The sequence below is a fragment of the Atta cephalotes genome, assembly GCF_000143395.1.
Source record: "Atta cephalotes unplaced genomic scaffold scaffold00012, whole genome shotgun sequence".
Lineage (NCBI taxonomy): Eukaryota > Metazoa > Arthropoda > Insecta > Hymenoptera > Formicidae > Atta > Atta cephalotes.
This window is the reverse complement of record NW_012130076.1, coordinates 4,772,457-4,784,135: the sequence shown is the minus strand read 5'-3', so window position 1 is coordinate 4,784,135 and position 11,679 is coordinate 4,772,457. Positions and strand designations below refer to the sequence as shown.

Here is an 11,679-nt window from a genome sequence, read left to right as displayed (position 1 = left end):
CCGGGATTGATGTATCGCAGGGCGCAGGTACGCAGCCCGGCATGCGATTGCGGTGCATACGCACCGCGTCTCGTGTGTTTTGCATGCGTTCGTGTCTGGTATGCTCCGATCGGTTTACGATCCGGCATTGACATGATATTTGAATAAATAAATGTTAGATTGGTGCGAGTCTTTTATTTTCATTCGGATTCCGATTCTCGAATTTTTATTTGCATATTAGAAAAGAGGAGATTGAAAGGGAAGATTTTTTTTTTAAAAAGAGTACATTTGAAAAAGAGTACATTTTCAAATTCTCATCGAAACAATTTTGCTTCAATTTCGATTCAATTTCCATTTCATATTTGGCAAATACGCACTAATCTAATAACCAATGTATCATGCAGTCTTAATTAAGTTACGAAAAATATAGCTGTGGGTTTTTTGTTTTTACGATACATTATTGCCTAAATATGATTTGACTTAAAAATGTTTAATAAATATTCTTTTTCAATTTTTTTGTTTTTTTTCTCTCTCTAAACGCTACACAATTAATAAAAATATTTATACTTGTTTTCATTCGTCACTTTAATCTATTTTCATCCTTATTTTTTCAAAGATTATTTTTTCTATTTTCTTAGAGAGATATGAATCTACTGGATTTAAAAAGTTAAAACGATATACAGAATATCTCTAAATTCCAGCATACGGAATTCATGATGTGATACTTTATGCTAAAACAAACAACTTTTTCCTTTAGCAAAAGTTGCGTCCGATGAATAATTTTTGCTCTTATTTGTTAACTTTAATCTGCTCTTCTGCAAAAACTACTTATCGGACGCAATTTTGCTAAAGGAAAAAATTGTTTGTTTTAGCATAAAATATCACGTCTATTATATTCCGTATGCGGGAATTTAGAGGCACTCTGTATATACAATGCGTTCAGCATTGTGAATGAATGTACAGGATATTTCTTCGGTTATTTTATATAATTGTGCGTATTTTCCTAGATCTGCATTTACTACCTGCTATGCATAGCAGCAGTGAACTTGACGTATACCTCCGACTTGGAGATTACGACGACGAGAAGCCGGGACTGTCCACTAGAATGTATTTGCCTTTCTCCGAAACAGGTAGAAAGTAACGTCTTGTAACACGCATGCCTTTAATTTCGCAAAAATATGCGGGTCTTTCTAATATTTTATAATCACATAAGAAACTAAAAAGAGAGAAAAAGATTCAAGCGGAAGCGTATATTCATTATTTTTGGAAATTCTCGCTCTTTAAAAGGAGCGCTCGAGATTTTCAACCCAGAAATGAAATTTCGATAAACCAAAATGGCATTTTGAAAATATTAATCAGTTTTTGTTGTAAATGTCACAAAATAGTAACTGATAACAAAATAGTAATGATTTCCGCGTGCGTGTCTTCGTGAGAGCTCCTGTGAATTAAAACACGGCAATTGATTTCATTACAGGTACTCTGCAATACAGGTGGCCTCGAGGACATCCCGGCCCAGCAGTTGCCGGAGAGTGTCGAGGAATTGTCGCTGACGAAGAACAACTTCCCAGTGATAAAGGGTGATGCATTTGCGGGTCTCCGGGTGCTACGTAAGCTCACCCTGGACGGTAACAACATCTCCTCCATACGACCGTTCGCGTTTCGCGGTTTGAATCGGCTGCGTGAGTTGTCGATCCAGCATACTCCGTTGCCGTACATCGAGAAATTCTCGTTCGCCGCGCTGCAGAACGTCTCGGTGCTGCTGCTTGCGAACAATAAGATCCGCTACGTCGAGGGCTACTCGTTCGCCGGCACATCGAACATCAACGTGATCCTGCTGAGCAACAATCCACTGCTGACGATTCGCAGCCACGCGTTCGCCGGCCTCACCAATGTCAACAACCTCATCTTCCCGTCTGGCATCCGCACGATTGAGCAGGACGCCTTTGATGGCCTCCAGCATGTCGGTCAGCTCAAGCTCAGTTACATGGACCTGTTCGGACTGCAGGCCTATACTTTCCGCGGTCTGTCGCACGTGCACTCGATCTACATCCAAGAGAGCGATCTCGGCGTGGTGCAGAGGAACGCGTTTACCGGTCTCCTTTACGTCGGCCGCCTCAATGTGCTCAACAACAAAATCGACCTGATCGAGCGTTTGTACCTGCGCCACGAAAATTACATCGAGGTTCTACGTTTCCACGGTAATCACGTGCTGGAGGCACCGCGTCATGCCAAGGACGTCGTTCTCGAGGTGGATACAGTCAGCGCGATCGATAATCATTTTCCTTGCGATTGCCAGGCACACAATGTCCTCGAGAGCGATTTCGTCCGAGGTAACAGCGTTGAGTTTCAACGCCGTAACTATTGCATTTCGCCGTTCGAATACAACGGCAAGCCCATGAACGTCGTCGACTTCGACCTCGTCGCGCGATGCCACGATAACGTCATCCAGGACAACTTGGGCTCAGGCGTCGTCGGAGTGTCCCGTTTCTCAGCGCTGCTGCTGATTGTCTTCCTGTTCTCGACAAATTTCTTCCGATGAGCATACTTGCAACTCTTCCAATTATTCGATTATCATTCCGCGATTTTCATCGAGGCGACGATAATTTATGCGCTCTTATGGCTTGTGTCAAGAGATCTTTCTTCTTTGCCATCTTCCTCGACGGAATCTTCTTTCTGAGTATTCATAATTCGGTAAAGCGAACAACAACGAAGCGAGAAGACGTTTCGTACGAATTATATTAGGGGAAGGCCGGATAGTATCGGACATTTTAGGTAAAAATTCTTCGAATTTTTATTTTTTTTTTGATACAACAAAAATAATAGTATTGTACATTATATGAATCATTATTCTTGTACCATAACATTTCTTATCGTGTTTTTAAAAATGAAAATAGCCAAAATTTTTACATTTTTTAATTTACATTATCTTACATTTTCTTGTTTTTTGTAAATTGAAGAATGGCATCGGACAGAAATGTTCGAAAAAAAACAAGTTTGATAAGTGTCACTATTATTTGTGCATGACTCTATATTATCTCCTGTCTCGCTTCAATAGCTTTTAATCTATTTCCTACTTTTTTGAACAGAATATTGTTCACTCATTCTTTCTTTTATATTATCATTTTCTTATTTCTTACTTTCTGAACGGCTAATATCATGTTTTCTTTTTTCCATTTTCCTCATATCTTTCTTAGAAAAACAGCCATCAGAAGGCAATGGCTGTCTGATATCGCTTACCACCTTATTGTTCGATATCATCTGAATGATGCGCAACAAAAAAACAACGTGCAACTTTAAAACAAGAAAGGTTTAAAACCCACAGTTTAAACTTGAAAGAATAATAGGTGCTATTTATATCGGAGAACTAAAAAACGAAATTCGACTTTAATGCGATATGATTGGTTGGTAAAGTAACTCCATGCTGCCTTAAATAATAACATTCAACAAAATGCGCAATACACTCACAAACATTGCTTCTATTCTCAGTATGGAGAGATATTGATTCCCACATGTAGATGCACTTGCTAGTTGCTTGACAAATGCTGCCACACACGTCTAAAATTTAAAAAAATCCTTGTCCTATTCGATCTTCTCCTGAGTATATATTGTCACCGTAGAATATCGACGAATTGAACTGAAAGAAATTAAAAAAAAATCGAATTAAAAAAGAGGAGTCTCGCGATTCGAAATAATCGACAAGTTGCAAACTTTAACTAGACTTCTATAAATTTGTAATTAGCAGAAATTTTGATTCGTGATACCAAGATATAAATTTGTCTCAGCAAACCGATAGATTAAATATATATATATATAGAATTTATCTAATTTTAACTTTTAATATTAATAGATTAATTGCTTTAATATTTAAAAATTAATTCAATCATGAAGTTTTTGGCTAGTTTTTTGGCTTATTAAAAGATTCTTTCAAATTAAAAAAAAAAATTCTATTTTTTCCGAATTAACTATCACTCGAGTGGACTACGAATTGGTAGTCTTGAAAATGTAAAGGACAGAAAAAATTAGCTTTTGTCTTTAATTCAGTTTCAATGAGTAGTATATCAATATTCCATTGCAAAAAAAATCTCATCCAAAAAAAATAAGATCTCTTTATATATGTGTTGTACGATGTGATCCATCGTTAATCGACAAAAATATCACCATTGAAAGGATATGAATATAGAGATACAAAAATTAAAAAAAAGATAGCAATAAAGAAACTTCTGTCACCGTAACATTTGTCCGTAATTATTATTCTCGATAATATCGAATCGAAATATATGGACATTCGCGAGCGTAACGAGAGATTTATTCGCGCGAAAAGTCATTGTTACGGTTGTACGAGCAGAAAAGAGCACTGCTAATCATTAATGCCAAATGAATACATATCCTCTCGCACATATGAAAGTGAACAAACGTGATCTCACATATCGAGAAGATCGATTTATCTAGCATCGAAAATATGTCTTTGTTCTTCGATCTTGATAGTATTTAAAACGAGTATATTTATAATTCTATTACATTCATCTATTATATATCTGAAATATTGATATGTAAGTTATTATTAATTGTTAAGAGAATTTTATACTGTTATTTATACCACTATCATATATGATTTAATTCAAGCTTTCTTCCGTATTATCATTTGTTTTGTGCGATGTATATTTGATGCTAAATGTAGTTTCATCCTAAAGCAGAACAGATATGTTTCTTTTAATTGAAACTCAGAAATACGAGTTTAGTGCTATATGCCTAACAATAATAGGTCTACATGTATTCCTTTCATATTTTCTTTCGCAATCAATCGAAACAGTGAATTTCCGCAAATTCACGATCGCGCGTAGAGTCATGAGAAATAAAACATTATATGAGCTTTAACTGGCCGGTATACTGGACCAGCACTGTCGCATTTACTTCAAATTTTGAAGCACATCGTACGTTTTTTAGGAAACATTAAATAGGAAAAGCAAAAATATAATGAAATTTTATTTGCTAACAATAAGAAGAAAACCCTGATTTTTTTTTATGCGTATATATACAGAATATACGTAATTTGAATATTAGTTACTGAAAAAATTTCACATTATGATATATCTTGATATAAAGATTTAATATTGAAAAACTAGGTATATATATATATATATATATATATAAATATATAATTTTGGAGAGCGAGTATTATCGCTAAATAGGTCCACTACAATTTTACTTCCGGGTCCAGGAATCCGAGCTATGCGTCTGTACGTTCACACCTGCTTTACGATCCCATTAATATAGACTGAGGGATCATTAAATAATTCGGAAATGAGATGAAAGTATCTAGTGATTAAGTAATCACATTTAATTGCGTTGATGCGCAAGATCATTGAAGAGGAATTGAGATATCAAAATTCCTCTTGCTTAGAATATTACGCGGTTTAAAAGGAATTGGCGGGAGACTTGTAGAAATCTATTTTTTACATTTTATTGGAAAATTAAAAATATCAATTTTAAAATAACTTTGAAGTAATCTGTTTACAAAATAGATAAAAATGATAAAAATAAAATAATTTTAAAGAAAAAGACAAAATACTTTATTAAACAATTTATTATCAGTACAAAATTTTTCATTGTTTCAAATAACTGTTATACCACTAAATTGTGTTCCTTAGATATTTTTTTGTCAAGACCTTTTAATCCGTGTATAAGAATACAACGTATTTCGAGAGGAAAGTGGATAACAGTGTATCACATGCTCAACATTTTAGACGAATAATTAATTACTATATGAAAATCTTTTTTTTTACGCTTGTATGCGTATAAAAGTCGATAATAATATCAACGACTTTGAGGATTTCCATTAATGTGAAATTCTTTTATGACATTATTGCGATATCGATCTCATCAGCGTTATCTTAGAAACTGCTTACTATTCCACACATTAGAAATTGCATGCAAAAATTTGTTTTTATCAAGGCTGATAAAACTGACGCATTATTAATTAGACAAGGCATTTGACTCCGTAAAAAGTCATATACGAAATGCTTCTGAGTTACATTTGTAAACAGTCGTATATATAGTTTGTATAAAACAAATATTTATTGTGCCAACGTTTTCTATTAACTTGATATTATTAAGTCAAGTAAACATCTGAGAACATGAAGAAAAAAAAAAGAAAGTATGAAGTAGGAAATTTTAAACAATATATACAACAGAACATTTTGTTCTTCAGCATAATCAAGTTCGTGAAAAAAATATTGCTTCATAGATAAAAATACATTGGCGTCCAGAGGCTATATATGAACTGAATCAGAGTTACGAGATAATGCTATATTATGCTTACAATTAAAAAAAATAAAAACACAATATAAAGCGTGTTTCGCTGCCATTCATAATGGAAGATTTGCTTGGCCTTCGGTCAGCATAATAACCGAGGACCAACCTAGCTTATATTTTTTACCAATGTTTGAAATAGCGTTTAATAGACACGATTATTAAAAATTGTAATCTTTCATTGTAGTTAGACTGTCCCGTCATATAATAAATGGAATAAAACATTAATATCGTCTTACATAATTCCCACAATATTACACAACTTTCAAGTATTTTTGAAGTTTCCATTGAAAATGAATTTTTTATCATTATTGTTATATGATAAAAGATTCGTCTAAAAATTGATTTCTCTCTCTCATATTCATTCAAAATTAATAGAAATGGAATATAAATAATTAATAATTTAATAATTTAATACATATACTTGAGACCGCGGTATTTAATTTACAACATACTCTTTACAGCAAGTATTATTTAACAGTAAGAGTACATATTTCATTTTCTATATTTATAACAATCTAGCATATTGTTAGAAAGCATTTAATGAATTGGAACAGTTGGAGGGTCCGGAATAGGCTCGAACTCGCCAACACTCTCCATATATTGAACATCTTTACGATACGGTTTCAATTCCCAGTGCATTCGTGATTCCATCGACGTTAGTGCAATGCCAAGATCTTCTAGTGTTGGCAATTTATTTGATACTACGTCAGATATAGCTTCCTGCAAAACGCAATGTCAAATTTAATAATATTGTTTATCATGTAATTCTAATTTTATTAGAATTTACGCATTCTGTCATAGGAAAATTAAAATATATACCCTTTCCAAACATTCCCACTGTAAATTTCCGAATGGATACGCAGGACTTAAGTATTCGTTCAAAGTAACTTTAAGTTGGAAAAATGGAGCATATTTTAAGTGCATCCTTTTGTAGCCATCCTGGACTGGATCGCGTATCCGTATTCGATGGAACCAATCAAGTAATTCAGATAGTTTATAACGTTTCGGCCTAAGCAAACAAAATATTCACATTTTGCAAAAACAATTATGACAGCGATAAATTTGTACAAGTATACTCGTTCATACCCAACAAACTGATAAGTTTTGCCAGCTGTATTTCTAGGATCTCTTGCAATAGCCGTAATACCTCCGGAGACATCATATACAGCTACTGGCTGTTTTTCCGTCTTTTCACCTTTTTCCCATAATGGTACAGTCCTATAAACAAATTGCATTGTCAAAGATCATAAGAATACAATTTTTTTATAATATAATTTTTAATATACTAGAAAATTTATTCCTATGCAAAATTACCTGAAATGATGTCTCAATATGCCAGAATAAAAACTTAAAAATCGATCCTCTTGACCCCATATATCTGCTGGCCGAATAATTGTAGCCTCGGGAAACTCTTCTCGCACTGCACATTCGCCTTCCCATTTTGTACGAAGAAATTCAGAACCGCCTTTCAATACATGTGACTTAATGCAGAAATATTATTAAAGTATGAAATTATTAAATCATAAATTAATATAGAATAGAAATGTGATTAAAAACTCACCTCCACATCATCACCCACATTTAACGCAGACACATGAATAAAGTGCTTAACATTAGCTTCCTTGCACAGTCTAGCGAGTCTTCTGGCTCCCTCAACATGCACCTCGTGAAAAGTAAAGTTTTTAGTTTCCCAATCTCGTCCAATTAGATTGATAACGACATTGGAATACTTGATACATTTTCTTATCGATTCATCATCACGTAGATGAAATGGATGAAACAAGATTTGTCCCAAATCTCCACAGAGTTTCAGACGCAAGCAATCATATGCATCACCTCTGTATGGTATTATTAACTGTAAATCAAACATGAAAATCAAACAGTTGATTATATTATGTTTCAGTTATATTATTATATTGCAATCGAAATTGCTGTCACTATAGAAATTGCTATTGTCAGCTTCCTTTATTTTGTATGTACCTGAGTACCAATCTTGCCAAGGCGATTGCACACATAGCGTCCAACAAATCCACTTGCGCCAAATAGCGTGCATACTATTCCATTGAAGGAACTACGGCCACCTGTGCCTCTCTTTAAAGAAGCTGTAGTGGGATCTTTGATGATTTCTGGTTGGGACGAGTAATGATTTATCTGCACTGCAACAGCCGCGATGCATGTTGTTTGCTTTCCTGAAATATATACAAAACAAATATAAAATAAATTCTGTTTGATTACATAATTACACAAACCGCTATCTGTCACACAATGTGTACATAAAAGAATTACAGGCAATTTTATGTAAAACATTATATATTGTACTTCGATTTTGAAAAAGAAGCTAAATATTACAAAAGATGTAAAAAAATATGACAATCTTACTTGCTGCTAGAGTATACCTCGGAATCAAGGCAGCCATCTTTTTCGGCCATCCATATGGACTGTGCATTGTGTAGATTGTGCCACTGTGCGCCGTGTGGACTATAAAATTCTTTGACGCATAGTCGATTGACAAAAACCAACTTTTTGATATAATATATATATATATATATATATTATTTTTCAAAAGATTGCTTAAATGAAATGAATGAAGTGATTTAAAATCCGCTCAATTGGAAACATTATACATTAAAAAAATTTATTCCAGTCTTATGCCATTTCTTAATTGTTAAATGAATTAAATCTTTTTATCTTTTCTTTTCGTTCCATGTTTTTCGTAAAAACAAATAATGCAATGAATACTTAAAAATTTATATTAATTGTCTAGTCAAAAAATATTTAATGGTATTAATTAAACAAAATTATGTTGATTATATTATATATTTTTAGGATATGTTTTTCAGCATAAGAGATTAGAATTTTCGTATTATGTTTTATCAAATCTCCAAATAATTGAAAATTAATTGATTATCAGAAAAATAAATATTCAGAAAATATATTTTTGTGAAAAGTAACATGACTAAAAATCGAGTTTAAATTTTGCAATCTTTTGAAAAATTATATGACTTTTAAGGTGCACCCACAATAGAAGGAATAAGGAATAAAGATGAAATCATACGGTGCGGAAAAGAAGAGAATGCGTCATTGAAACCAATTAGCGCTATTCGGAATAACACAGAATAACGCTGATTGGTTGCTTATATGACACATTCTCTATTTCGCAGTCGTTTTTCATTCCGTGTGATTTCACCCTAAGGAATAAAAATTTCAACTAATCAGAAATCAGATACACCGAAATAGATAATTTCTGATAGGTTGGAATCATTATTCCTTATTTCTAATTTCGTATTCCTTCTATTATGGCTGCATAGTCAAACCTATTCTACAATTTGCTTTCTGTTTTTTTGTTTTCTGCTTTTTGCTATTTTTTTGTTTTTTATCTAGTTGTTTGTTTTGTCATCGAGATAAAAGTTAACGAACTTTAGAAGAAGCAAGAAACACGTAGTAAGAAATGTAATTGTCGATAAAACAATTGCAAAGGAGGAAAAGCAAGAAATAAAAAGCAAGAAACAGAAAATAAAGAGCACATTATAGAATAGGCTTTAGGATAAGTTCTGAAACACAATTGGTCCGTTTTTTATTGTTACACTCTGAACCAGTGCAATAAGTTGAAGTGAAACAAACGTATATTATTGGTTTCACTTCAACTTATTGCACTATGTGTACCAGTTCAGAAAGTGCAGCAATAAAAAATAGTCCTAATGTCCCATGGAAGCAAGAATAAGCGACTTTTTTTTGGAAAAGTACATTATTAAAAAGTTCAAAAAATATTCAGTAGAGAACTCTGTAAACAAATGAATTACTCCGCGTTCCAAAACTCATCGAAAATAAACGCTGTACTGCGCTGTACTTCCATGATCTATCGAAAGGTTTTTAATGTTTATCTTTTATTTTATTGTTATGTTGAAAAGCGCGAAATTTGAATTAGATTTAGTTCGCTTCTTATTCTAGTAATATTTCGAAAAATTTTGAGGTTACCAAAAGTCGCATACTCAGCCTTGATTATCTTTTTTTTAATTACGTTCTATTTGATAACTTGAACTTGGACAAATTGTGTGATATAGACTGACACTAATATTTTTAGAGTAAGTGGAAAGACTATGTATTTCGCAAGTATTCTGCCAGTAAATGTCTGACGGATTCCGGTTTTTTGCATTGTTATGCATGTGTGATTACAAAGCAGTAAACAAATGAATGCAATAAGCCAAATTGATAAACAAAATTACAGTAATTTTTTGTTATTGTACAATAATTTTTTGTTAGATGTTCTTTAAGTATGTATTGCTTGCCAATTTGTAAATAGTACTTGTGATTTTCTATCTATCTAATTTATGTGTACTTATGTGTGGGTATATATTGTATTATTTTTTAAAATTTCGCATGTAATCTATTGTAATTAATTGTTTTTAAAATATCGAACCTTTTGTGATATCTTTAATAATTGTGTTATGATATGAGATATTATTATTGCAGTTAATTAAAGAGACACAACCATCATGACTTTGACAGCTGTGTATAATTACATGAAAATGCAAAATAGACCTTACAGCGTGAATGATGTAGTCATGAATTTATTTAATGAACACAGTAAAACTGCAGTTCAAAAAGCTATGGATGAATTGGTGAAGAAAGGAAAATTGTTCGAAAAAGTAAAAACAAGTTTATAATTTTTACAAGAGTAGAATATTTAGAATATGTATGTTTTCATTTTATCCTTTAGGTTTATGGCAAACAGAAAATCTATTGTGTTGTGCAAGATTCGCAGTATAACACTGATGAGTTAATGAGGATTGACAAGGAACTACAAAGTCATGCTAATGAAATCGAAACTAAATATCAGGAAGTCATGAAAGAAGTGAAAGAACAAGAGACACTTTTAGCTTCTCTAAAGTCAAGTTTAACACTGGAAGATGTTCAAAAAGAAAAAATTGTTTTACAGGAAAATGTACAGCAGTTAACACATAAATTGGATAAATTGATGGAAAAAAGTGGTTCTGAAGATTTGCAAGAGTCTAAACGAAAAGCACAAGAGAATCTAGATGAGTACTCACGCGAATATTTAAAAAGAAAAAAGATATGCGTTGAAATACTGGATTGCATTTTGGAAAGTTATCCTGGTAACAAAGATGAGCTTTATGAAGAAATAGGCATTGATTCAACGACTGTATAATATTCATTATAAAGATCTTGGTTCAAGTTTGGAGTTGTAATTATTATACAGTATTTATTTGTTGTTTTAATTTCTTACATGTAAAATTATATTTATATTTAATGAATAAGTGAAATGTTTGTGTTAAAATGATTAACATAATTTATGTATTATATGAGTTTATTTACACACACATACATATATATATATATATATATATATATATATATATATATATATAT

The 11,679-nt window shown here is 32.5% G+C and overlaps 3 protein-coding genes across 3 annotated transcripts; 2 read left to right on the top strand and 1 right to left on the bottom strand.

The window, feature by feature from the left end:
• Positions 1-9: 9 nt before the first annotated feature.
• LOC105617251 (leucine-rich repeat and immunoglobulin-like domain-containing nogo receptor-interacting protein 1) lies at positions 10-2,518 on the top strand. Its single transcript, XM_012198817.1, has 3 exons — positions 10-27; positions 987-1,109; positions 1,454-2,518. The coding sequence occupies exons 1-3, from the start codon at positions 10-12 to the stop codon at positions 2,516-2,518; spliced, it is 1,206 nt and encodes a 401-aa protein (XP_012054207.1).
• A 4,159-nt stretch (positions 2,519-6,677) lies between these two features.
• LOC105617249 (NADH dehydrogenase [ubiquinone] 1 alpha subcomplex subunit 9, mitochondrial) lies at positions 6,678-8,737 on the bottom strand. Its single transcript, XM_012198814.1, has 7 exons — positions 8,671-8,737; positions 8,272-8,480; positions 7,853-8,146; positions 7,606-7,772; positions 7,378-7,509; positions 7,111-7,300; positions 6,678-7,011 (listed from the first exon to the last, which is right to left on the bottom strand). Exons 1-7 carry the CDS (start codon positions 8,735-8,737, stop codon positions 6,829-6,831), a joined length of 1,242 nt encoding a protein of 413 aa, XP_012054204.1. The 3' UTR covers positions 6,678-6,828.
• A 2,047-nt stretch (positions 8,738-10,784) lies between these two features.
• LOC105617250 (homologous-pairing protein 2 homolog) lies at positions 10,785-11,458 on the top strand. The gene is made up of 2 exons (XM_012198816.1): positions 10,785-10,937; positions 11,009-11,458. Exons 1-2 carry the CDS (start codon positions 10,785-10,787, stop codon positions 11,456-11,458), a joined length of 603 nt encoding a protein of 200 aa, XP_012054206.1.
• The last annotated feature ends 221 nt before the right edge of the window (positions 11,459-11,679 follow it).

What these genes read in the sequence shown, in the direction of transcription:
- LOC105617251 (XM_012198817.1), top strand. An exon ending in TTTGCCTTTCTCCGAAACAG is followed by an intron (nt 1,110 to 1,453) that starts GTAGAAAGTAAC and finishes ATTTCATTACAG; the next exon opens with GTACTCTGCAATACAGGTGG.
- LOC105617249 (XM_012198814.1), bottom strand. Translation starts at nt 8,737, where the DNA reads ATGCACAGTCCATATGGATGGCCGAAAAAGATGGCTGCCTTGATTCCG. An exon ending in GAGGTATACTCTAGCAGCAA is followed by an intron (nt 8,481 to 8,670) that starts GTAAGATTGTCA and finishes TATATATTTCAG; the next exon opens with GAAAGCAAACAACATGCATC. An exon ending in TTGGCAAGATTGGTACTCAG is followed by an intron (nt 8,147 to 8,271) that starts GTACATACAAAA and finishes TTTGATTTACAG; the next exon opens with TTAATAATACCATACAGAGG.
- LOC105617250 (XM_012198816.1), top strand. Translation starts at nt 10,785, where the DNA reads ATGACTTTGACAGCTGTGTATAATTACATGAAAATGCAAAATAGACCT. An exon ending in AAGGAAAATTGTTCGAAAAA is followed by an intron (nt 10,938 to 11,008) that starts GTAAAAACAAGT and finishes TTTATCCTTTAG; the next exon opens with GTTTATGGCAAACAGAAAAT.